Raw genomic sequence first — 25548 nt, forward strand, 5'->3', positions numbered from 1 at the left:
ATGACAAAGAAGATGAAGAAAACATATCGCCAGACTCATTGCTTGATGAACCACAAGGAATGAGTGCTTCAATGATACAATCATATGATTCTGAAGCTTTGATGAAAGCTTTAGGTTTGGAACAACCTGATGACATTGATGATGAACAAAAAGTTGATGAAAGCATCAGCCCTGTTATGATGTTATCACATGACCATGATGCAGAACATATTTCGCCCTTTGACACATCTGAACAAATTGAAGCTGCTGCTTCTGAAGATAAATATTCTCCACATGAGGAAGGTATAATGCCATTGTTGACAGAATCTGCTGACCAGGAGACACACCTAGGAGTGTTGAGCCAACTAGCAGAACAAGACATGCATCAAGACCCAGCAAAGGACAAGGATGATCTTGATGAAGGCTTCGGAGCCGAGGCTGATGCAGATTCACAAGGTAGACTAACTCTTTTAGAATACCTCCACAAGAAAAATATCGGATGGATTAGTTTTCTTAAATATATTATCTCCTAAATGAATCTAGTAAACTTTTGTAATTGGTTTAATCTAAGTGTAGATATTGTTAAAACTATATGTATCAAATTTGAATTTTATCTGTTACATCCACCATGTATATCTGGTTTTTCACCATTAAATATGTGAATATTGTTAAACACTTAAATCCATTTTGGATTCTAAAACTTAAAGCACTATTTTATCAAATGCTACATATAATAATTTTGCATACGACTTGTACTTTAATTCTATTTGAAAAAACTTTGCCAATTTTCTCCTAGTAATTTTGTTAGTTCTTATGTGCTTTTGTGATGGTATCAAGTTGCTTTTTAAATATAAAATTTCCATTCTTTTACATTAATTGAACTGGACATTGTTTTGTTTACACTTAGAGACTATTCTTATAGTTTTATGATATTTATTTATGATTAAAGTTGCTAGCTCAAAAGATAAGTTTTGCAATGGTGATATTATATTTTGAAGTCTCATATTATTTCATAAATTATTCATCTAAATCATTTAAAACGAAGTTGTGCTTTTTTCTATTTCCAATCGCATAAAAACTCATATAAAAAAGAATTATCATTTAGAAACGTATAATTAAATATTTTTTTCCACCCATAAAAAGATATGTCATAGATCAAGAAATCTAATCCTTTTGAACTACTCTTTGTTTAACCAGATGATGAAAAACTACAACTGGCCCCATCAGGGGAAGATTTACTAGCTCAGCCCTCAGAGAACATAGAACTTTCTGGTGGAACTCAATCCTCACACTCAAGTGAATTAGCTCTAATGCAAAGTCTTGAGCAGTCCTCAAACAACAACACAATGTCGACATCGGGCTCAGAGCTTGGAGAACAGCAAATGGTTGAGCCGTCTGCTCAAGCAGAGGAAGACATTCAGAAAACCAGTGTCACTGCAGAATACGCGATGGCCTCCAGCTACGAACAGATTTATCAAGGATTAACTCTAGACTCTGAGACAGCTGATCCGAATCTGGTCACTGATGTAGGTGATCATTTCGATACAAAGCAATCTGACCTCCACTTACAACCACTAGGCCGTGTGTCAAGCTTTGAGGAGTTATACGCGCAAGACCAACTCACTCAAGTCAGCCATGTTGGACCAGGAGAAGGTGAGTCTGTCGCCGTCGAATTTGTGCTTCCGTATTGGCATGTACGCTTCACGTTTGTGAACTGCATGCCATTTGTGCATATTTTACTTCATCACCTCAAGTACAAATTTTGGAACTGGGAGCACTTGACGATTTCCAATTTATATGATTAAAAAAACATTTTTGTTTAAAAAAGACTGAAACATTTTCAACATCATTGATTTCATATTGAAGATGATGTATTTATGATCGGATATCCCACCAGTTGCTTCATGTGCATGCAGACATTTGGCAAGCTTTGTAGTCCAAGCCATTCCACTTCTGCTTTCTCTTTGATTAAACCTGAAAACAAAATTTGTTTTGTCTTTTTCTTGTCTTCTTGCCTTTTGTTAATTAGTTGACTTTGATTATTTATTTTTCAGCACTGTTAATTGTTCCTCTTTTTGCAGGACATGCATGAAGGCATAGTTGGTCGATTGTTATTGTACACTTGCACTTATGTTCATCTTGGTGTTGTGTCTGTGTGAGTATTTTCAGATCAGGGCTTGAAAAATGTGTTGTACATATTGTCAAGTGTTAGTGTTTTATGTCAGTGGTGTCTACCAGCTGTTTGGTGCTCCAAGTTGTGTCCAGTTTTGCCATTTAAGTTGATATAATCATCTTGTAATAGAGATTTTTTAAATGTAACTGTTTTTTAATAAATGTAATTGCAATGTAAATAACATTCTTAGATACATATCTTTACTTTTAATATATATATACATTTTTGCCATTAATAATAGTTGTAATCATTTTGTTGTCTTTCTTAACAATAAAAATGTATAAATATAACTGTAATTAATTTACTCATTAATGTAAGTTAAGAATTTTTTTTACAAATCATTGATGAGTGTTTCCATAGTATTACCAAAGCTTGTTGGTGACCCATTCTGTCCATCAGAAGGTGATTAGTTGAAGCCATGTTATAGAAACCAGTCTCTTTGCTTAAAACATTATCTGTGTAGACTCTTAAAGGTGCTATGTCAAAGTTGCAATAATGGCGGTTCCCGCCAAAAACATTTATTAATTTTTGCTTTGAAACATAAAGTTTATACCTTCAACTATATGCCTATAAACAACTACAACCAAACAAGTCCATTTAAAGTAAAGTTTGTTATATTTAATGACACCACTAGAGCACATTGATTTTTTATCTTATCATCGGCTATTGGACGTCAAACATATGGTCATTCTGACAGGTTTTTTTAGAGGAAACCCGCTGTCGCTACATAGGCTACTCTTTTATGACAGGCAGCATGGGATCTTTTATTTGCACTTCCCACAGCAGGATAGCACAAACCATGGCCTTTGTTGAACCAGTTATGGATCACTGGTCAGTGCAAGTGGTTTACACTTACCCATTGAGCCTTGCGGAGCATTCTCTCAGGGTTTGGAGTCAGTATCTGGATTAAAAATCCCATGCCTCAACTGGGATCTGAACCCAGTACCTAACAGACTGTATGCCAATGGCCTAACCACGACATCACCATTTACTACTAGATTCAACACACTAAGTTTACGCAGAATGTTTTACGGTCAACTGACAAAAGAAACCATGATGTTGGCCATGCTATATTTTGCCACAAATTATTCAGGAAACCCCTCTTGTTGTCCATTGCAATTATTATTCTAGAGTTAATTATGGAAAAATTATTCATGGGATCAATAAATGTGAAAATATTTAAATATTGTAGTTTCAACTTTGACATAGTACCTTTAACACCAAATAGTATGAAAGACAAAACAGTTATTACATTCAAAATTGTATCTGTACAAAGTTACGTTTAAAGAATGTTTACATACTACTCATGTCTGGTTTAAGCATATAACAATTTACTGCATCTTTTGGCTTATGAACCATTTCCTTGGAATGTTGACCTTGCCCTTCCAGTATTAAAAATAATGTACAAAATCAATATATGTGGCCATTATATAAAAGTGAACATTTTCCACATAACTAAGCAAACAAAATATTAAATTTTAAAGAGCTCATATCTAAAATTTCAAAATTAACAGGGAGAGTTTTTTTTTAAATGTTGACTGTTCTGGAGGAGGGAGGGGCCAGCAATATTTATTTGCATCATAAAGAACTGGATTGGCGGACAGACAGTAATAACTGTTATATTTTTAATATATACATTTGTGGAACAAGAATGGTAAAAAAATATAAGAAACACATGCAAAATTAGCTGAATAAGCAAAAGAAGAACAAATGCTAACTGCTGACTATGATAACTAATTAACATACTTTAAGTGTATTGCATCCACTTTGACAAAATGTATATGTATATATATTTTTCAAGCCCTCTGCAATGTACTACTTAGTTAAGCACATTTTCAACCTGACAATTAATTTGTTTTTTGCTGCCAGACTTTGAGACAGGGAAAGATGTGGACAAGCTTAGCTCCTCCAGCTCTGAGGTGGCTCAGCTGGATGATGTCATTGATGACAAAGGTACAACTTGAAATCAATACAACCCTGTTTCCCCATCGTTATTTAATTTCCATACTCTTTGGTTTTTAAGTTTTCACCACTTTACACTCAAACTGTTAATATTTGATTATTTTGACACAAATGGAAACATTTGACCTTTTATAGGTTTATTTATTTGCATGTAGTTCTCTTCTCTTTTTTTTCCTTTGCCTCAGAAACTTTTCAGTTGCAGTATATATCTCAAATTAATATATTTTGGTTTCAAGAAATACTTTGGTCTTTTAAGTATTTTATAAAAGAACAAAAAACTTTCTCTATATTTTTAATATTTAATCACGCCTAATTTCTATATAAATGTTTTTCTATTATCTAATTTCTGTAACTTCTGTTTTACTCATTCTTTATGGTCAGATTTACAGTACAAAGATTTCTAAATGATAAAGAATTATCACAAAATTTAGCTTAGTAGGAACCCAATTCGGATTAATATAAAACATCTTTTAAAATATTTTAACTATTTGGGAGTGAAATACATCAAAATGAAATTAATTTCAAGCAAAGTTGTTGTATCTTTGCTTTGCTACTTCTATTTTCGTAGATGCTGAAATACGTGAAACCACCGAGGAAAAAACTGAGGAAACAGATGTGGAAGAGCAGTTCTCTCCCCTTACTAAAAGCTCCCCTGCAAAACAAGCCCTTGATCTTGAACTTGCCCCTGAGAAATCTTTTTTTCCTGAAAGTTCTCTAGACTTGCTAACATCCTCTGATCATCAGCTTAGTGATTCTAGTGTACTAACTGTTACTAACACTTTACTAGTAGGTCCCTCTCCCACTGACCAACTGTGCACTATTGGGGAAGATGATGATGGAACTGGGCAGATTATGAAAGAATCAATTGAATTGGATGAGAAAGACATGGAACAGAGGTTGGCAATATTCAGTGAGGATGTTACTACTGACAGTTTGAGAGAATCTGAACGAGAAAGCCGAAAAGCATTGTTGCTAACTCATGACCGTCCAAGTTTGGACAGTCCTACTTCTGACCAGTATCATGGTGTTGAAAGCACAACAGAAACTGAACCTGATGCCAAAATACAAGTTGAAGTTGAGCGTGATAAGAAAAAGCCTGCACCATTAGATTTACAATCATTGTCTGGCATCAGAAAAGATGATTCAGTTGATTCCTGTGGAGAACTTGAGGGTGCAGAACACCATGAGAGAGAAACCCGCTTACAATATATGGCTTTTGATAATATGGCTTTCTCTGCCGATGACTCTGAACAAGGTGCTGTTGGAATGAGTGCTCAAGCTTCAGTATCCCTGCCTAAACACTTGCTTCAGAAACAGGACACAAAAGATATATCACCAGAGGATCTGGAAGAAAAACCTTTCACATTTGATTTTCAAGATGAATTTGACAAAGAACGTGATCAACACCAGGAGGTAGCAGATGAGATGGACAGAGTTGAAAGAATTGTAGAAAAGAGAAGATACACTGAAGAGAGAGAAGATTACTCGAAGGAGATCAAAGAAATCACTTCTCACAGTGAAACCTATCAGTCTGCATCTGTAGTAGAAACAAAAGAATCTACAGAAACCAAATCTCTTATATTTCACAAAGAAGAGAAATCTGACATAGAACAGTCTGTTAGCTCTATAGAACAAGTCTCCGAGTTTGAAATAACTGAAACTGTTCACATGGCTAAAGATGAAAGAACATCTGAAATTTTAAAAGATGAAGAATCTAGATTTGAATCTGAGAAAGGAAAACATGATTCTACAGAAGGTCCTTTGCATGCTCCTGATCTGATCCAAGATATTTTGTTAGCAGATTCTACTGGACAAGATACTGAGCTGGTGGATGAAAGCTCCTCTGAAAGTAGTACTGATAAAGACTATGAAATCTTTGATGAGTTGTCTGGATCATATATCATTGTACCATGGGAAGTAGCTCACCAGTTCAAGCGACAGTTTTCAGAATCACTGATTGAACAGGAAAAGAAAACATCTTTTAAAACATGTCAGAGCATTGATATGGGAAGTTTCTACAGAAGAATAGATAAAGATACAGATGATTTTCCTCCCGTAAGCTTTACTGAGGTTAATACTGATTTGTCTACTCTTTCACAAAGTGAAACCTCAAGAACATCTTTATCAAGAGCAAAACAAGTAACTTTTCAGTTGTCAGAGAGTGAATTCATTGAAGAAGAAGAAGAAGAAGAGGAAATGAAAACTGGTTTTGACATTCCATCTAAACCAACACATGCATTTGAACCTCATGATTTAATAGAAAAGACTCATGAAGCAGAAGTTATGTTTACCATAACTGAAAATCGTCGGAATGTTAAAGAGGAGATAGCTAGAAATGAAACTTCCTTAATGCAGTCAGAGTACTTTTCTCCAGCTAAAGAGTTTGATAAATTTATAGCACAGGCTTTCTCAGAAGTCTCGGAAGAGAGTAAACAAGATATGATAGACGCTTTGACAGCAGAGTGCTCTCAATCATCAACTGAGAGATATACAGAGTCTCATTATCGTGCAGAAATTTCATCCTCTAAGCTAGTCCGTGAGGACAGTACTGACAGCCGGCCAGATGATCAGCTATTTCCCATTCAGGCAACATCTGTAAGTGTAGTTAACAAGGAATCTAGGCTGGCACAGCAAGAGCTTTTACAAGAAATGGGTGATGAGAAGGACAGATCAGTATCACCATCAGTTGACAGTGAGGAACTGTCCACCACCTATGAAAGTCAAGCTGAACTTCAGGAAGAGCTAGGAACAACCATGCACCACAGTCAACCTCAGAGTAAGTTTCCAATGGCTGTGCACAGCTTGGGTAAAGCTTTGGTAGACAATGAGATTTACGAGTCCTCTGAAACTGAAAGAGATTCCACAGAAGAGAAACTTTCTCCTATTGAAGAAGCCCCAACTGGAGAAATGATAGAAGAAATGTCTGGCGACTCGACACTGAAGTTGGGACAGGCTGAGAAAAAGGTCACTTTTCAAACTGAGACTTTGGCAACCAGAAGCACAGAAATGCATAGTGAAGATATAAAAACATCCACATCATCTTCTGAAGTTTCAGTAGAACCCACTCTGTTAGCGGCGTCATATGACCTAGACACGGGTCATGTTTCACGTGTGGTTACTGCATATGATATTTCACCAGACTCTGTAGACAAACAGACTGTGCCAGAGGTCCCAGCAAAGTCAATTCTTTCTAGTCCAGAGGATGATGTCTTTGAAACTGATGCCTCTGCAATTACCCCAACTATGGAAGATGAGGACAGTGTTATTATGATATCAAGTAAGTTGAGCTCAGGCTCTGAGTTGTATCCATCTCCTCCAGCACCCACACCACAAGACTCTGTAGCCGTAGAAACCTCATATGACCTAGCTAGTGCCAGTTCAAAGTTGGAACAAATGCAGTTTGAACAAAAAGATGATGAAACATCTAAATCTGACACACCTGTTACTGAAACTGCACCAGATGAATTTGGCTCACCATTTGAAATTATGTCTCCCAGTGAGCTTATTGATTTGGGTTTTCAGTCAGATGTTTGTGTTGAGGTAACTGCTACTACGTGTGTTCAGATGTCACCAGAAACATCTGCAGCTGGTCAGGAATTCTATGAAGAGACAGATAAAGATTCTGTCTTGTTATTAAATGGTCCAACTGAAGTGGAATATAATGCCAAATATGATTCAGAACTTATAGAATCTAGTGAACAGCAAACAACTAAAGTAACAGAGCAAGCAGGCACCGAAAGCCAGTTGATAGACTTTGACATGACACCATCTACATTGCATACTACATTCTCCTTAACTGAAGAGCTAGCAGTGCAACAAAGACAAGAATTGACTAGTTCAGAACAAACTCTCTACGGGTTTGAAATGCCATCTGAAGAGGCTGGAACAATCCTGACATCATATTCTTTCAAAGAGTCTAGTGCTGCCATAGATTTTGACCAGGCATCTGATAGAACACAACCACCAGCTGAAATAACATTTCAGACAGATGAGACCTTAACTGGAGACGAAACTCTTACTGGAGATGTTTCTGATGTACATAAAGTTCCAGACGATGTTTCAGGTGAAGAGACCTTCCAAGCGGATGATGAGGTCCAAGAGTCCTGGAAACGATCTCCGTCTCCTCCATTAGAACAACACATGACTCATTCCCATGAGATGCTAGCCCTTGATAAGGAGGCCATTTATCCTGGCAAAAGAGCACTAGAAGTCGACGAAACACTGGCTGCAACCTCTGAGTATGCTACTGACACGCTTATTGCAGATGATCAGGAACACTACTTTTCAGCAAGTGATGAAGAATTTGATGAATATAAGCCAGATGATACTGATCCAGCAGATGATGGAGATGAATATGCCAAATGCATGTCGAGTTATGATAACAGTTCTAGCTATTTTGAACAACAGCAGGTCGAGCAAACTGATGAGTTAAAAAGTGACAGAGACATGATAAAAGCAGCTGCAATTGTAATAAAAGAGAAAGAATTTGCTGAAACAGCTGAGGAAGAATTGATTTGTTTTGATGATAATCAGCAAGAACCTGAAGTTGATGAAAGTGAACCCCCAGCAATGCACATTGACTTAAAAATGACCACACAGCTCATGACTGAATATTCGGATCTGGAGAGGCCGGTATCTCCAACACCTGATGCTAAGCAACAGCAATATTTCACTGAGAAACCAGAACAAGAATCACCAGGTCATGTATTAACACCAGCAGAGGAGAGAGTTATCGAAAAAGCTGCTTCTCAGTTTGTGGAATCTATCTTGGAGGATGTAAAAATTAAAGTTACGACACCAGAAGAAGCACCTGTAGATGAATCATCTGATGAGGAGGAACCAGCTTTGGCTCCTGATTATGGCTCAGAATCTGAAAGAACAGGCAGTGATGCTGAAGCAGATGATGAACTCCAACCAATGTCAACTACGACACCAGCACCCTCATTGGTCAAGCAAATGTCAGAGGACATACCCGAGATCACAATAACACAACATCTTCATCCAGAGGAAGACAGTGATGATGAAAATGCCCCTGTATACTATGCTCATGAGCATACAGAAAGAACTGAAGAAATTGTTACAGAAATTGTTGAAAGAGAGACTATGCAGCAGGTGGAGTGTGTCCCAGAACAAGATGATCAAGTGGAAGAAGAGACGGTAAAGGCTGAACAGTCTGGTCAGCAAACTGCAGTGTCATTTGCTGCTGAAATAGGTGAGGATAGTGTTGAAGGTGTTGTTGAAGAAACTGTTGTAATGTCTCGTCAGTTAGCTGTTGAATGTGTCCCTGAAGCAGGTGATGAGGATGAGGAAGAAGAGGTCAAAGAAGAAGTGGTTGTTGCCACCAAAAGAGCAGAAACTGAAATGGGTCTTTGTTTGGCAACTATGCGCCAGCATGATAGTACTGATGGTGATTTTGAACATTACTCTGTTGATTGTAGTGAAGCTGTGAAAGAGAGTGTTGATGGGAGCTCAGACACAATGCATAGCACTGATGACTTTACAGATGTTGGTGAGAGTTCAGAATCTGTTCCTTTTTTAGTGAAAATTGACTCAGAATTAGTCCCCACAGTTGAGAAAAGTGATGAGGTACAACTTTCTGTGGAAACTGTAGAGAGTGATTCTGGGTCAGGAACACCAGAAAATGAACAAATACCTGAATGGACATGTATTGAAGGTAGTGATACCAAAGAAAAGGGTGAAACCCAAAGTATCAAACAAAAAGTGGATGATAGCTTTACACTTCTTGTTCAAAAGCAAGAAGAAAAGCCTCAGGATTATTTTGACATGACAAGTCCTGAGGACCCAGGAGATTCCTCTAGTGTGGACAGCTTTGCCACCGTGATAGCTGCCGAGGTGGAGGAATCTGATGATGAGCAGGTTGACGAGGAGCAGGAGGATCGCCTGGCTGACATTGCCTCCATGACGTCATCAGTCCACTCAGACATGCAGCCCGCTGTCACAGGAGAAACTGCTGATGATACTGCAGAGGATGACAGTGATGAAGCAGAAGAACCAAATGAAATCCTAGAATGGCCAAGACCACCGTATGAAAGAGAAATAGCAGAGAGTGAATCTTCACTTGATAGTGACCGATACGAGTTCATTGATAGATCGGCTTTGTCCATTATTACTGAGATATCTGATGAAGATAAGTTTGAGATGATAGAGAAGGAGGAGATCTTATCTGAAGGGAGTTTCTCTGACCAGATGCACAGCTCCCCAGGAATGCAGACACAATCTCCAGATATTCAGTCACCTGAAATTAACAACTTTAAATTTTCCAAAGCAGCTGAGAGAGATGATATTTCTGTTTCTTCATCACTGCTAGAATTTGAAAAGTTAGAACTTGAGGTTGGACATTCTGGTTCTCTTAGTTCAGTTGATGTCGGAGAAAAAGAAAGTTTTGCTGATTCTGGATCATTGGAAGACAGAGACCGCAAATCATCAATAAGAACTGAAGAAACTGCTTCAATAACTTCCTCACTGGCAGAATTTGAAAGACTGGAACAAGAAATAGAGTTACGGGGATCTGTCGGATCAGATCTTAGGGGTTCTCTAGGGTCAGTAGATATTATTACACCTGAAAGTAATGGAGCTGGGTCCTTATCATCGCTCAATGAGTTTGACAGAAATGAAAGAGAATGTGCTACATCACCTGAAGATAGACGGAGCTCACTAGAAAGTATGGACCACCAAAGCGATACCTCATCTCATGCTTCTTTAGCAGAATTTGAACAGATTGAAAGAGAAATTAAGACCACAGATGAATTAGAAGCTGAAGCACAAAAAATAGTGACAATATTAGAATCTGGAACATTCTTCGCTTCACAAGGGTATACATCTTCAACAAGTCATTCCAGAGATACAGATTTGGACAAGGATTCAATGGGTAGAAGGGAAAGTTTTGAACAAGACTCTTTGAGTGAAGGGGATAAAATGGGTCCCATTGATGCAGATTCTCTAGATGGTGACTCTTCCGAGTTAACAGAAGACATGACATCTAGTGTGGTTTTAGCTGGCCCTAATTTGACTGTAACACAAACTACTGGTGAAAGTTCTCCAATCTATGAGGTGGATAACGACTCGCTGCAAGGAGAGTCTCCCATGCAGTTGTCATCAGACTCCCTCAGGGAACATAGGCTGGAGTCACAGAGAGAGTCCGAGAAATTTGATGATGACTCTCTTCATGATCAGGATGATGAGATGGATAGGTCTGCTGATTCAATTGAACTAGGGTTACAGCTCGAGAGAACCAACATGGAAGGATCTGCCGATTCTTTGGAGATGGAGAGACAAATGAAGGGTGAGCAGAGTCCATGTGCTGGGACTGAACAACACGTCATGGACAGATCAGTGGATTCTTTGGAATTTGAGCAGCAGCAGAAATACGATGACGATTCACTGCAAGAACAAGACAATCTCATGAAGACGTCAGCTGACTCGCTGGAGCTGGAACAATCTGAGCATGATCATGAGCATGAACAATCAAATATTAACATCATGGACATGTCAGTTGAATCCGCTGCCTGGAGCAGCTCGGGATTCTCTCACTCATCTGAAGAAACTCTGATATCAGGAGGCTCTCACAGCGACTCCAGTCATTCCTATGACCTGATGCAAGTGTCTTCGGAATCAGCAGAGTTTAAGAAATACATGGAATCAAAACGCATTGACGAGTACTCTAGCAGCACTCAGTCTAGCTGTGACAGTCAGGTGAGGTACACCACCACAACCACCAAACACAAAGTAACACGATCATTCTTTGACGACTATGATGACGGATACACGGAAAAGAAAGATGAACCCTTCCACTTTGACCTAGATCGAAATGAATCTTCCAAAACCTCATACCTGTCTCAGACGACACCGTACCAAGAAACTAAGAAAGTCTACAACATGATTGAGTGGGAGGCAATGAAGGAAGCCAAACGACAAGCCAAACTAGCGGAACAAACCCAGTCGAGTGCAACAGATAGTTCTCAACCTCCAGACGAAAAACCCTCCCAGCCGCATGATGCATCTGACCCAATGTGTGACCTTAACTTGACCAGCCCTCCCATGCCCTCTAGTGAGAATGCATCCATAGGCCAAACTGAAGGCACCACTGAGTATAGCCAAGGTACTTTTAATTACTTAGTCACTCGGTTTCTGCTTCATCATGCAACTTCCATTCTCATCTTGCTCCTTCTCTATCGTTCATTTCAGACCGCATGTATCATTTTGACGTCCGTTTCCTTGTTTTCCAATTTTTGTTAAATGTTTCCATGTATTTTGTTTCAGGTTTAATTTTGTTTTATCCTTTTTGTGTCTGACTTCAAGTTGTATTTATTTATTTGACATATTGTCACTACAATTTACATTGCACACACCTCATGCACTAATATTGTTGTTTTCTTTTCTTTCAGATCTTTGTAGATTTTATATTTGAGACTCATTATACTGTTTTTCACTGCTATACATACAGGTGTTTAAGACAGCGATTTTAATCCAAAGTTTTTAAATCCTATCCATGATATTTCTATTTTTCATAGTTCTGAATTATTCAGAATGTTTTGACTAATATTGAATTTATTTTTGTTTTACACCCAATAGCCAGTGTATTGTTTCATGCTGGCGTTTCAGTTAACATTCAATATATATTGAAATGAATATGCATGAATCTACCATCCATATTGAATGTCAAATGTCGGTGAGTACAGTACATTAAGATATTTTGGATTTCAAGTTTACTATTAAAGAATAAATTAAAACTAACATTGTTGGAAGTGCATTTGAAAGTTGTTGCTTTTACAAACTTCTTTGACTTAACCTTCTGACTACTGGATTAATATTTTTGACAAAAAACATTGATGAGCTTCACATTTATACATTTTGCTTACATATTTTTACTTAAAACTTGTATAAATACGTAAAATAATGTTCATATGTGAAGGACTGTGTATTAGTTTTGTGGGGTTTTTAAATTTTAATGATATTTTCGAGCAGTTAGTGTTAGTTAAATCAATAAAGTTGCATGTGCATACACTCATTTATGGCCAGGTATTCAGCATTTTGGAACAATCAGCTATCAGTTCCTCAAATTGACTGCAACATTCCATCATCGCCGAAACCCACTTTTTTTCAACTAAAAATTGCCAGGAATTCTAATTCCTCACAGAAAAACTAAATAAAGTGACTATTAGTCGTGATCAAGCTATTTGTGGCTGTTCTACTATTACTTAGCCAGATACACGTGAAAAGAGCAGGAAATATAAATGATTGAATGCAATCCATGCACTATATGGTATCTCTGTAGTAGTCAGAAGGTTCAAACTCACCAGGGTTGGGTTTCATTAGCTCAGTCACTCAGTAGTGTTTGCTTGATTTATTTCAGTTACAGGATCAAATCTCCTTGGGGGAATCTAAAAAATACATTATGCTTTGTTCCCAATTCCTGTCATTGTATCACCACTGGTGTATCAAGGCTTGTGGTATGTGCTGTCTGGGAATGTGTATATAAAAGATCCCTTTCTGCGCAGCTAATCAAAAAAGTTGTGTATGTCCGAATTACCAAATGTTTTACCTGTACTAGCCAGTGATTTATCAATGTGCTCTAGTGGTGTGGTTAAGCAAAACAAATGCTTCTTGCTCAGAAAGACAGTATTTTGAGCTCATATTGGTTTTGTTGATTTTCACTTAATAATTATTTTTACCTAATTATTGTAATAAGTTAAACGTTGTTTTCTATTTCAGTTTGTAAAATATCACAATTTACATTTTTCAGCACATTCCTTCATTGAGCTTTTGACATTGTGCAGTTTTATTTCATCATCAGTGGTATTTTTATTTTTTTTATTTTTTTTCTTCTTTAAATGGGGAAAATGTAGTTTACTTCTCTCTTTTTTTCATTTTAGTGTTATTGCACTATTTCACTTCATCATCGCTCAGTACAAACAGCCAGTGCATGCCCATTCGTGTCAAAATAGTTTATAGACAAACTGCAACAATGGTTCATCATTAATGATGTTTACTTGGTACCGTATTTTCTCTTGACTGGTAATTTGACAAATACAGGCACCTAGCTAAAACTGCATGGGGTGACATGTAATACAAGCTGGGTTTTTTAAAGGAGTGTTTATACTTCCCTTCACACCTGCTATTTGGACTGGGGGGAGGAGGTGGCCAGTGACAAATTTCTCCTCTAAAAAATCACACTCTAAAAATCACACTTTCAATATTGGTGACTTTAAAAATCAGTTGTCTGCCTTTATTTGGATTTAATTTAGGGACTGTTTTATTTCTCCACATATTTCAAACTGTTATTTTACTATGAATATCTTTCTAATAATAATAATATACAAGTGAACATAGTTAGTGGCAAGATTCTAAATAGTAAACCCATTTGCCCACACTAGTACTATTTTGTACAAGCAGATAGTTGTTGGATGGCATATGTTTGATGTTATTATTTACATGTTCTTGTTGTTTATGGTTCATGCTAGCATGTCCGACATTGCACACATTTTTTCATCTTGTTTAACATTTTGTTGCTCGTTTGCACTAGACATGAGAATAAAATAGATTGTACCTGTATCTGCCTATTTTTATTTATATATATATATATATATATATATATATATATATATATATTTTTATATATATATATTTTTATATATATATATATATATATATATATATATATATTTTTTTATATATATATATTTTATATATATATATATATATATATATATATATTTATATATATATATATATATATATATATATATATATATATATATATATATATATATATATATATTTTTATATATATATATATACACACACACACACGTTTTAGTGATGTTTTGTAAATTAAAATGTATCTTACTTGTTTGTACTGGTACTCATACTAATGTAGAAAATATTTCTTTCATTACATGTTCTTGGTATTGAAAAATATGCAATTAGTTGTGTACTTTTATATAAATACAGCTGGTTATTTTAAATGATATACTGGTAGATTGTATGTATCAGCTGTTAGTTTTAAAAAGTAAAAATGTACGTCTGAAATAGTTATGTCTTTGTTACTTAAAAATAATAGTGGCATGCATATGAAAAGTAAGTCTAGTGGATAATATAATTCACTATTAAAATATAATTATAATCTTTGTAAAGAATTTCAAATACATGTATGTATTTTTTTTTAATATATAATAATAATAATAATAATAATATTATTATTGTTTATACTAAACATCAAATTTGCATGTAATAAACTTAACAAAGGAATACTGTTTACACTAAACATATTAAATTATTGTGTATTAAACCTAACAAAATCAATAATTAGATTAAAAATTAAAATATGTTTGCATGTGTAAAGATATGCATGTTAAACAAAACATGTACAAAGTTATCTAAAAAAAACTGACTATGATCTTATAAATCACCTATAGTAATTTAAGTTTAATTTGAATTTGAATTAGAAAAGATAAAAGTTAAAACTAATTTGAAAGATTGGCTATGTTCAAAAGCTTGATATGCATTTTGTTCTAAGGTTTGGATTTTTTAAATGTAAAATATTTTATGAACAGTTTGTGACTTCTGTGTTTGAGATTATAAAATAGTCCATTGATATATGGTACCAGTAGCAGACAGTAAATACACAAATACATGTAGTTGGTAAAGATAAACACATTGATATATGGTACCAGTAGCAGACAGTAAATACACAAATACATGTAGTTGGTAAAGATAAACACATTGATATATGGTACCAGTAGCAGACAGTAAATACACAAATACATGTAGTTGGTAAAGATAAACACATAAGATCTCATTCTATTAATGATGTACAAATTAACTTGTTTCATGTACAGTTAAATGAACAAAGTTATATATTTTTTAACCATTATAATATTGTTTATGAAAAGTTATTGTTCTTTGATTGCATTACTACATTTGTATGTGCTCATTGGTCGGTTGTGCTGAGACGAGGGTTATCATGTTTTCTTCTGCTTTGTTTTTGAAAGCAGCTGAGGGAGAGGCTGACTTGTATGAAGACTCGGAGGAAGATTCAGGTGCCGTCTGGCTACGTGCAATCTGTCGTACTCTTTCTACCCACTCTGTACTAGGCACTTTGGCATTACGCAAATATACATAAGTCTCTTTACACAAATACAAAAAAAAAATGGGGGTAGCTTGTGAGGGAACCCTCTAAAGATATATATTTATCAGTTGCTGAATTCTCAATTTGGCTTATAAATACATGTATTGAAATGCCAAAATGCTACATACAGGTTGTTTTTGTTTTTTTGTTTTTTTTCTTATGTACAATTTTTCCTGTCTGTTTACTGTTGTCCGATCACAGTGTTTTATATATATTGTGCACTTGTACTGTAGTGGAATGTTTTAACCTACAATACTATGGGCTGTTGTACTTGCTAGAATTATACCAGGATACTACAGGATATGCTGTGTAGATAAATATCACATTTTTCATTGACTGAAATGTACCATTAATAATAACAATATGAACTGTACTCTCTTTTTTCTTTCCTTTCTTTCTTTGATTTTTTAAACATTATTTACATTTTATTCAACATCTCCAATCATTCAACGTCACACATGCATTTTCACACTGTTATGGATTAGTGGAATGCAATTAGATTGTAAATGCTGCTTCAGAAATAATTACTGCGGTTTGAATTTTCCATTAATCATAATCCACAGAAATCAGCTTAACATATTACATTGCTTGCATAACAATAATTACATATTAAAATTAATGTTGAGATATCAAAGCCACCTCCAATGTAATTGTGAAACCTCTTTTAATATTATTTAATGTTTTACAAGAAATAATTTACCATCAGTGAAGCTAATATGTCTATATAGTTTTAGATAGTGGAGTACTGTATAATGGTTAATGTAATGTTGTATAGTTTTAAAGGCTGAACTGGCTCATAAACTTTGTGCATTAATTAAGTCTTAAACTTAAAGCTTTGATAACAAAACTAAAATATATTGGATGTAGTCTACCAGTACATAGAAGATTGATAAGGTAGATGTGATGAGAGTGTAGGCATTCTGCATGATTGTTGTAAAAATAGTCTCATTTGAAGATGATGATGATCAGAGAGGATAATAAATACTAGAACATCACTGAGACATTTACAAAATGTTTAATGAATTAAAATAACAATAAAATCAGTGTCCTATCTCTTATGTAAGTCTGACTTTGTGACATCAGACTTGAGAAAGGTCATGTACTTAATAGACTTGTCTATAAACGTCACCAGTACAGAAACGGTTTTGTGGTGAATACTACATCCATCTGTATACAAAAATGACCTATGAAATGATTTCTATTGACACTGCTTGTCACGTGTAGTTGCCCATTGTAGTATATTCACTGGAAGTTGTCTTGTTTTCTGATTATGACATTATATTGAGATTGTTACCTACAGCCAGGTTGGACTGGTTAACATCTTACAGAAACTAACTGTTTTTGCAGTGTACTCTGTGGTTTAGTTCTCTTACCATGATTGTTTAGAATATTTTGACTATTAAAGGGTTTCGTCTTCTATCATCTATTTGTACATGAATGGATTGGTTCTAATTTTTTAAAGTTGTACTGATTTTTGTTAAAAATAGATTGGTTGCATTTGAAATCTTCATATAAATATGTAGTAACAGTGGATTTGATTTTAGAATCTTTTGGGTATGATTCTGCTTGGTAGTGTGATGAATGTGTAATTGTGATGAATGTGTAATTGCGATGAATGTGTGGGATGTCTGGGTTTGAACTGTAGTACAATGCTGAATGTTGTGTACTTTAAGACTGCCTTGTGTGTCAATAGTGTCTTGTTAGCTTGTATTGTGTTGTATTATGTCTACATCAACAAGCATGGTGCGTATTGATTTTTATAAAATATCTTCAATGTTGTGATGAAAACCATATTGCAGAAACATTCTCAAGTAAGGTATCCTTTTAATATATTTTTAATTTTCACATTTTATAATTATTTAAGATTTTCAATGGTTTCAGTGGTTTTTAAAAAATAATAAATAAAATATATATACTGGTATATATATATTGATTAGTATTTTAAATATTTCAATTCAATTTCATGGTACAAATGTAAACTTATGTTTTTGTAATTTTACAAATCTGTTTAAAGTTTAAAAAATTTAAATAATAATGTTTTTTTTGTTTTTTTTATATTCTTGAAAAAAGTACTATAATGATATAGATTAAGTTGATTAGATAAATCATGTGAGTTGTTCTGTTACTAGGTTCCAATGACAGCTTGGATGCAGCGGGACGTAGTGGCGATGTGTCGACAACCAGGTGAAATAGTTTACCTTTAGTATTTTATCAGTTGTATTTGTAGGTTTCTAGTCCATTTAATGTTTTAATTATTATTTTTTAAAGTTATCCCACTACCCCCTTCCTTTCTTTCCTTTGAATGCAATCTCATTTCTTCCCAATCTGGCAGCTCATCCTATCTTTCAACTTCTTTCGCTGTCCACCTCCACATCCCAGTCCTTGTCTCCACCCGCAACATGTGCTTGTCTCTTGTGGTTATCCATGGCACACAACTGCTGTTTCCCATCAGCTTTAGCTGTGTGCTTAGTCTGACCATTTAAAATTGATAAAACGGTAAAGTCAACGGTCAAAATTTTACTGTATGATTTTACCAGGAGCAGGGAGGATGCTTTGCAACTTCCACTTACCATTAATTACAATGACTAGAATAAACTTATTTTATGTGGAATGTCATTTGTTTAGAGTCATGTTTGCTAATAGAGACAAACCTGTTCAATCAAGTGACTCACTCTTAAAGCAGCCCCTTGTTTTAAGAGGAGACATTCTTGTTCTACCAAATCTTGCATGTGAAGCATTTGTAGTGTTTTTTAATGTAAATGTACAGGATATCTTGAGTCAGACTTGGGGGGAAATGACAAGTGTAGTTTTATCCTGTAACCACTGTTTCTACTGGCATATTATGATGTCCGATTAAAGCAGTCATAATCATATACTAGCAGATTGTGACAACATCATGTCAAATTACGTCACATACATAGATACATTACAAAAGTGTTTATTTATCTTAACAGAAATGATAAAAAAAAATTATGGATTGTAGGATAAAAATAACAACTAGTTAATGATGTCAGATTTGTGGGATCCTTACCTAAATATTGTGTGTGTGTGTTATTCAGAGTTGTGATGAAGAAGGAGATCCACAAGAAGACTGTGATTGCTGACGATGGCCATGAGGAGACGTACATCAAGGAGGAATCTCAGGTGCAGCAGGATAACGATCCCCCCGAGGAGCTCAGAAGTACCATGCAGGTGAGTGGATCATGTTCTGATACCAGGGTTCGTACGGGCCTGGAAAAGTCCTTGAATTTTGACGTAGTACTTGAAAAGTACTGGAAATTTGCAAATTCAGAAAAGGTTCTGGAAAAGTACTGGAATTTCATTAAAAACTACTTGAAAATTGCCGAAATGTACTTGAGTTTTTTTTACAAGCAAAATGTCTCTCTTACTGATTAAAATCTGGAAAAAATAAGTATTTGCTGACATATTTCTCGGGTATTTGTCGTAATCAAAACCCGGAAGTGATATGTGTTGCTGCCGATATAGATAGACTGGCATACAAGTCCTTGTTGTGCTTGCTATATGCACCACAGTGTGAAGATTAAAGTAGACTGGGCTGCTGTCTACTGGAAACAGTGCATTACTAATAGTTGAATCGGTTTATTAGCGAGACAGGTAACCAGTCGTGTGCTGAAAAACGGTCAGCTGTAGTTAACTAGTGTGTGTGTGTTAAACTGCTTGTAACATTGTGCTAAAGACTACTTGAAAAACTGAAAAATATACTTGAAAAGTACTGGAATTTTTGTTCACCAGGTCTGTATGAACCATGGATACAGTGTGTGGGTCATATTCAGGTACAGCATGTGAATGAGTGGGTCATATTCAGGTACAGTGTGTGGATCATATTCAGGTACAGTGAGTGGGTCATATTCAGGTACAGTGAGTGGGTCATATTCAGGTACAGTATGTGGGTCATATTCAGGTACAGTGTGTGGGTGAGTGGCTCATATTCAGGTACAGTGTGTGGGTCATATTCAGGTACAGTGAGTGGGTCATATTCAGGTACAGTGTATGGGTGAGTGGGTCATGTTCAGGTACAGTGTGTGGGTCATGTTCAGGTACAGTGTGTGGGTCATGTTCAGGTACAGTGTGTGGGTCATATTCAGGTAGTGTGTGGGTCATATTCAGGTACAGTGTGTGGATGAGTGGGTCATGTTCAGGTACAGTGAGTGGGTGAGTGGCTCATATTCAGGTACAGTGTATGGGTGAGTGGGTCATATTCAGGTATAGTGTATGGGTGAGTGGGTCATATTCAGGTATAGTGGCTATGGTACAGTGTATGGGCGAGTGGGTCATATTCAGGTACAGTGTATGGGTGAGTGGCTCATGTTCAGGTACAGTGAGTGGCTCATATGCAGGTATAGTGTAGAGTGAGTGGCTCATATTCAGGTACAGTGTATGGGTGAGTGGCTCATATTCAGGTATAGTGTATGGGTGAGTGGGTCATGTTCAGGTACAGTGAGTGGGTGAGTGGCTCATATTCAGGTACAGTGTGTGGGTGAGTGGCTCATATTCAGGTATAGTGTATGGGTGAGTGGGTCATGTTCAGGTACAGTGAGTGGCTCATATGCAGGTAGTGTATGGGTGAGTGGGTCATGTTCAGGTACAGTGTGTGGGTGAGTGGGTCATATTCAGGTACAGTGTGTGGGTCATATTCAGGTACAGTGTGTGGGTCATGTTCAGGTATAGCATAGGTAACAATCGTATTCAGGTACAGTGTGTGGATGAGTGGGTCATATTCAGGTACAGTGTGTGGGTCAGGTACAGTGTGTGGGTCATGTTCAGGTATAGCATATTCAGGTACAGTGTGTGGATGAGTGGGTCATATTCAGGTACAGTGTGTGGGTCATATTCAGGTACAGTGTGTGGGTCATATTCAGGTACAGTGTGTGGGTCATATTCAGGTACAGTGAGTGGGTCATATTCAGGTACAGTGTGGGGGTCATGTTCAGGTACAGTGAGTGGGTCATATTCAGGTACAGTGAGTGGGTCATATTCAGGTACAGTGTGGGGGTCATATTCAGGTACAGTGAGTGGGTCATGTTCAGGTACAGTGAGTGGGTCGTATTCAGGTACAGTGTGTGTGTCGTATTCAGGTACAGTGTGGGGGTCATATTCAGGTACAGTGAGTGGATGAGTGGGTCATATCCAGCTACAGTGTAACTTGAAGCTGGTAGGTGTGCATTCCAACACCAGCTTCCATCCAGAGCGAGTTTACAGGGGGATGTATAAGACCACTACACTGACATCTCTCTCATTAACAGTCAACAAATAAGCATATTTTATATTGCAATGCAACGTTTAGTTTTTCATGAATGTGACTTTGTGGTTGTTTTACTGGCTTATTAACAATTATTTAATTGATCTTGATCATTCATTTTTGAACTATTTATCTTTGTTTCATGCTGGGGTGTTGTTAACCATTCATTCATTCATTCATTCATTTTTAAAAGAAAACCTGACATCAATTTTATACTCTTCTTTTTCTCTTTTTTTTTTTGCAGGATATAATTGATGAATTCATGGGCAGCGATCCTGATATTCCACAGATCAAGGATGCTCACAAGGATGATGCCGTTTAGTTGCCATGACAACACTCACATGATTTCTCAGAATGGACTTATTGGTGCTTCTTCTTTTCAGTTTGGAAAGTCTTGTCTTTTAAACTTGCCAGTGTGCAATCTGTCAATGCAGCTTTCGAAATTCTGTGGCATTCCTGAAAACGTTAACCTTTGATAGAAAGAAGACCACAACCAATTTGATGTACATTTCGCCAACTCCTCACAATATGTACCCACCATTCACCTGTGGAAGTGAGTTTTCATGACTACGGTGTATAATATACAATGACAAAGTTATGTAACAATTATAGTCGAGACATCACAGACGTGCTTAAATGCTTATAGCTATTAATCCTTAGATGCTGTTGCCAAATAACCATTTCCCTATGGACTGAGACTTAACACTATAACCTATAGATAGATATCAATCTACATGATGTAATTCATTAATTACGATGAGAGACCTCACAGAAGTCAATACACTTGATGGAATTCACTAAACTACGATGAGAGACCTTCTGAAACACTTTGCTTTATTCACAAACTGAAAACCATAATGATGAATCTACAACAGTATGTTGAGACACCTTCCTGAATCCCATTACTAATAACCAGATGATATATAGTCAAGGACAGTGGAAAAAGACTGGATATAGGAACTGAAACATGACAAAGTGATACTAATACAGCAAATGTATTGCAAGATTAGTCCTTTTTTGACATACATGAATTTCATACGGCCAAATGCCGTTCTATTCTTGTGACAGTTGTCCATCGTTATGATGTTTAAACAAATTATTGTGATCATCTTTATGATGCTTACATTACTGCAAATAACATCCAGTGTCATGTTTGGTATTGTACATCTTATTTATGACTATTTATGCTTGCTGTTTAGGGAGTTCTTTTATAATCAGGATTTTCAATTTTACTTTCTCAACTAATATTAAGATCGTATTTTATTTTTAACAAAAAAAATTAAAATATTGGAATATTAAAATGAAAATGACAATAAGCTTGTATTCATATTATAAATGGTTTATTCATTGTGTGCTAGATACATTTATATGTATTATGACAATTTTCAGATATACTGTTATAAAGTTGCTTGGGTTTTTTTATAATTCATACTGTAAAAACATTTTGAAAGTGTTTGAAAATGCATTCTATCTAGTTAATATTGATATGTAAATGTATCGTATACAATGATTTTTAAATTCATCCACTGTGCTGGAATGGTGATGCAATGTTATTTAAATATGCTTCAATCACAAATAGCATATGTTATTAAACTTAAATCTTAGAGTAATCTAAAATAGACTAAAGAAGTCTTTTGTGGCCCCATTAGACTTACTTTGGTCTATTTTGTTTTTCTTGAATAATAACTGTTGTATTTAAAATATACAGTTTTTAAAAAATGTTGTATTTGAAGTACGCTTTCGTGTTGGTATTTTTGAAAAATTGATAATATTGGATTAATCGTTTTGACAAGTTTGGGAGACATGGGTTGTGGGTACTCTTAATTTGTATTAATTTCTAAATCCACCATATATGTACACCTTTGTAGACTTGTGGACTTGTAGCCACTTTCCTCCTGTCACCGTTTACTGTTCATATAACTTGTCTAGTGCCTGCTCTTCAAGTCTAGATGTAGAATATTCTAATATTGTCATCTCAACAAGACACCGAGATGTGGTGTTTTTCTGTTATTTTTTATTAAAATGTAGGAGGAATTACATGTGTAAGAATTCTAAAGGTAGATATTGTGGTTTTTGTGACATGTGCTCACATAATAAATGCTTTAGTATATGATTAAAACTGATGTTTTGTTGTTTTTTTTGTCTGATCTGTTTTTTTATGACCTCTAAGATGTATTTTAGAGAATTATGGAATTAAAATATAACACAAATAGTAGATAAGATAGACATACATAATTTTGTCTCAAAAAAATCTTGAGGGAATAGATAGCAAGTGAATATTTATTTCACCTGCTAGATCTAAAACAAGGACTGCTTTTCACTGTTCACAGGCCGCTATTTTGAGCCTTTTCACTTTCCACAGGCCGCTATTTTGAGCCTTCTTTTCACTTTCCACAGGCCGCTATTTTGAGCCTTGTGGTAGCCTTCATTGAAGGTACATAACAATGATACACTTAGTTACTGTTTGACTATACCTTCATTGAAACCATAACATACTGAAATACTATAAAATTTACATTCATGAGTATAAACAACCTTCACACTGGACATCCACGCCGAGTAGTCCCGTTACAGAGTAAGGGACAAATATAACAGGTGGTAGGGAACAATCAGTGCAATTGGGGAGAGACCAAAATGCTAAACCTTTTTGTCTAAGTATATTAGACAATAAAGTTACATCACTATTGTATGCATGTCATTGACCCAGCCTCCTTGCCCACCTACTAAATGGGAAGTGAATCACGGTGACGGCCCTACTGTCAATACCAGAGTCCTGTTTGCTGCTGTTAAAACCTTCCCATCTCTATAACGACTCAAATTACAAAATATTGTACCTTGTTTCAAATATTAGTTAAAAGTTAGCTTGTTATGTTTAACGGCACCACTAGAGTACACCACTAGAGTACATCGATTAATTATGCATTGGCTACTGGGTGTCACACATTTGGTAATTTTGACATCGTCTCAGAGACAATCTGCTACATGTTTCCACTGGTAGCAAGTTTTTTTTATATGCAGCATTCCACAGACACGATGGCACATACCATGGCCTATACCAGTCATGGTGCATTGGCTGGAATGAGAAATTGTCCAATGGGTCCACCCCACCGGCAGAGATTGATCCTAGACCTAGCGTGCACCAAGCGAGCATTTTTACCACTGTGCTACGTCAAATATGACTGTCATAATATATTCAATGTGTTTCTCAATGCCCCAGTCTTTGTAGAAACCCAAACTGGAGTTTACTTCACAATAATTTTGAACATACAAAATATATATATTGGAAAAGAAAATGAAGTTTGAGTTGCTCCAAACAGGATGATCAGAAACTACACAATTCCCATAACAAACTTACATGTAGATCTGACCCCGTGCTTATAAACCTTAAAGTCTAGACTTTAATAGCATGGCAACGCCATTCAAATAGCATTACGTTAAAGTCTAGACTTAAGTTTATAAGCATGGGCCCAGACCTGGTGCTTATAAAACTTTTAAAGTCTAGACTCGAGACTAAGACACTAATGTCATGACAACGCCATACAAATTGTGTGTGTGTGACATTAGATAAGGGCTCAGTAGTCTCGGCAGTCTTCGAGTAATCATTTACTACTTACAAACATATTCAGTTTTAATGGTATCCATTAAGTGCCGGGCGAGACATAGCCCAGTGGTAAAGTGCTTGCTTGATGCACGGTCAGTTTGGAATAGATCCCTGTCAGTGGGCCCATTGGGCTATTTCTCGCTCCAGCCAGTGCACAACGACTGGTACATCAAAGGCTGTGGTATGTGCTATCCTGACTATGGCATGGTGCATATAAAAAATCCCTTGCTGGTAGCAAAGGATCTTTTTTATGCACCATCCCATGACCTTCGATATACCAGTTGTGGCACACTGGCTGGAATGAGAAATAGCCCAATTGGCTCACCAATGGGGATCGATCCTAAACCAACCGTGCATCAGGCAAGCACTTTTACCACTGCCTAAGTCCTGACCTGCCCGGATGCAATGTACACATGTAACATATA

General features: G+C 36.1%; 1 protein-coding gene across 7 annotated transcripts in view; it reads left to right on the top strand.

Annotated features, from left to right (window-relative positions):
- LOC121379261 (ankyrin-2-like) overlaps positions 1 to 23641 on the top strand; it is a 253747-nt gene extending 230106 nt beyond the window's left edge. For all 7 annotated transcript variants that reach the window (XM_041507782.1, XM_041507784.1, XM_041507783.1 and 4 more), the window contains 6 exons: positions 4022 to 4105; positions 4683 to 12233; positions 16126 to 16173; positions 18392 to 18446; positions 19322 to 19454; positions 21767 to 23641. In XM_041507782.1, coding sequence (XP_041363716.1) covers positions 4022 to 4105; positions 4683 to 12233; positions 16126 to 16173; positions 18392 to 18446; positions 19322 to 19454; positions 21767 to 21844 — 7949 coding nt within the window. In that variant the 3' untranslated portion in view covers positions 21845 to 23641. The remainder of the gene's footprint in view (positions 1 to 4021; positions 4106 to 4682; positions 12234 to 16125; positions 16174 to 18391; positions 18447 to 19321; positions 19455 to 21766) is intronic.
- Positions 23642 to 25548: the final 1907 nt, after the last annotated feature.

Source organism: Gigantopelta aegis, chromosome 8 (assembly GCF_016097555.1).
Source record: "Gigantopelta aegis isolate Gae_Host chromosome 8, Gae_host_genome, whole genome shotgun sequence".
Lineage (NCBI taxonomy): Eukaryota > Metazoa > Mollusca > Gastropoda > Neomphalida > Peltospiridae > Gigantopelta > Gigantopelta aegis.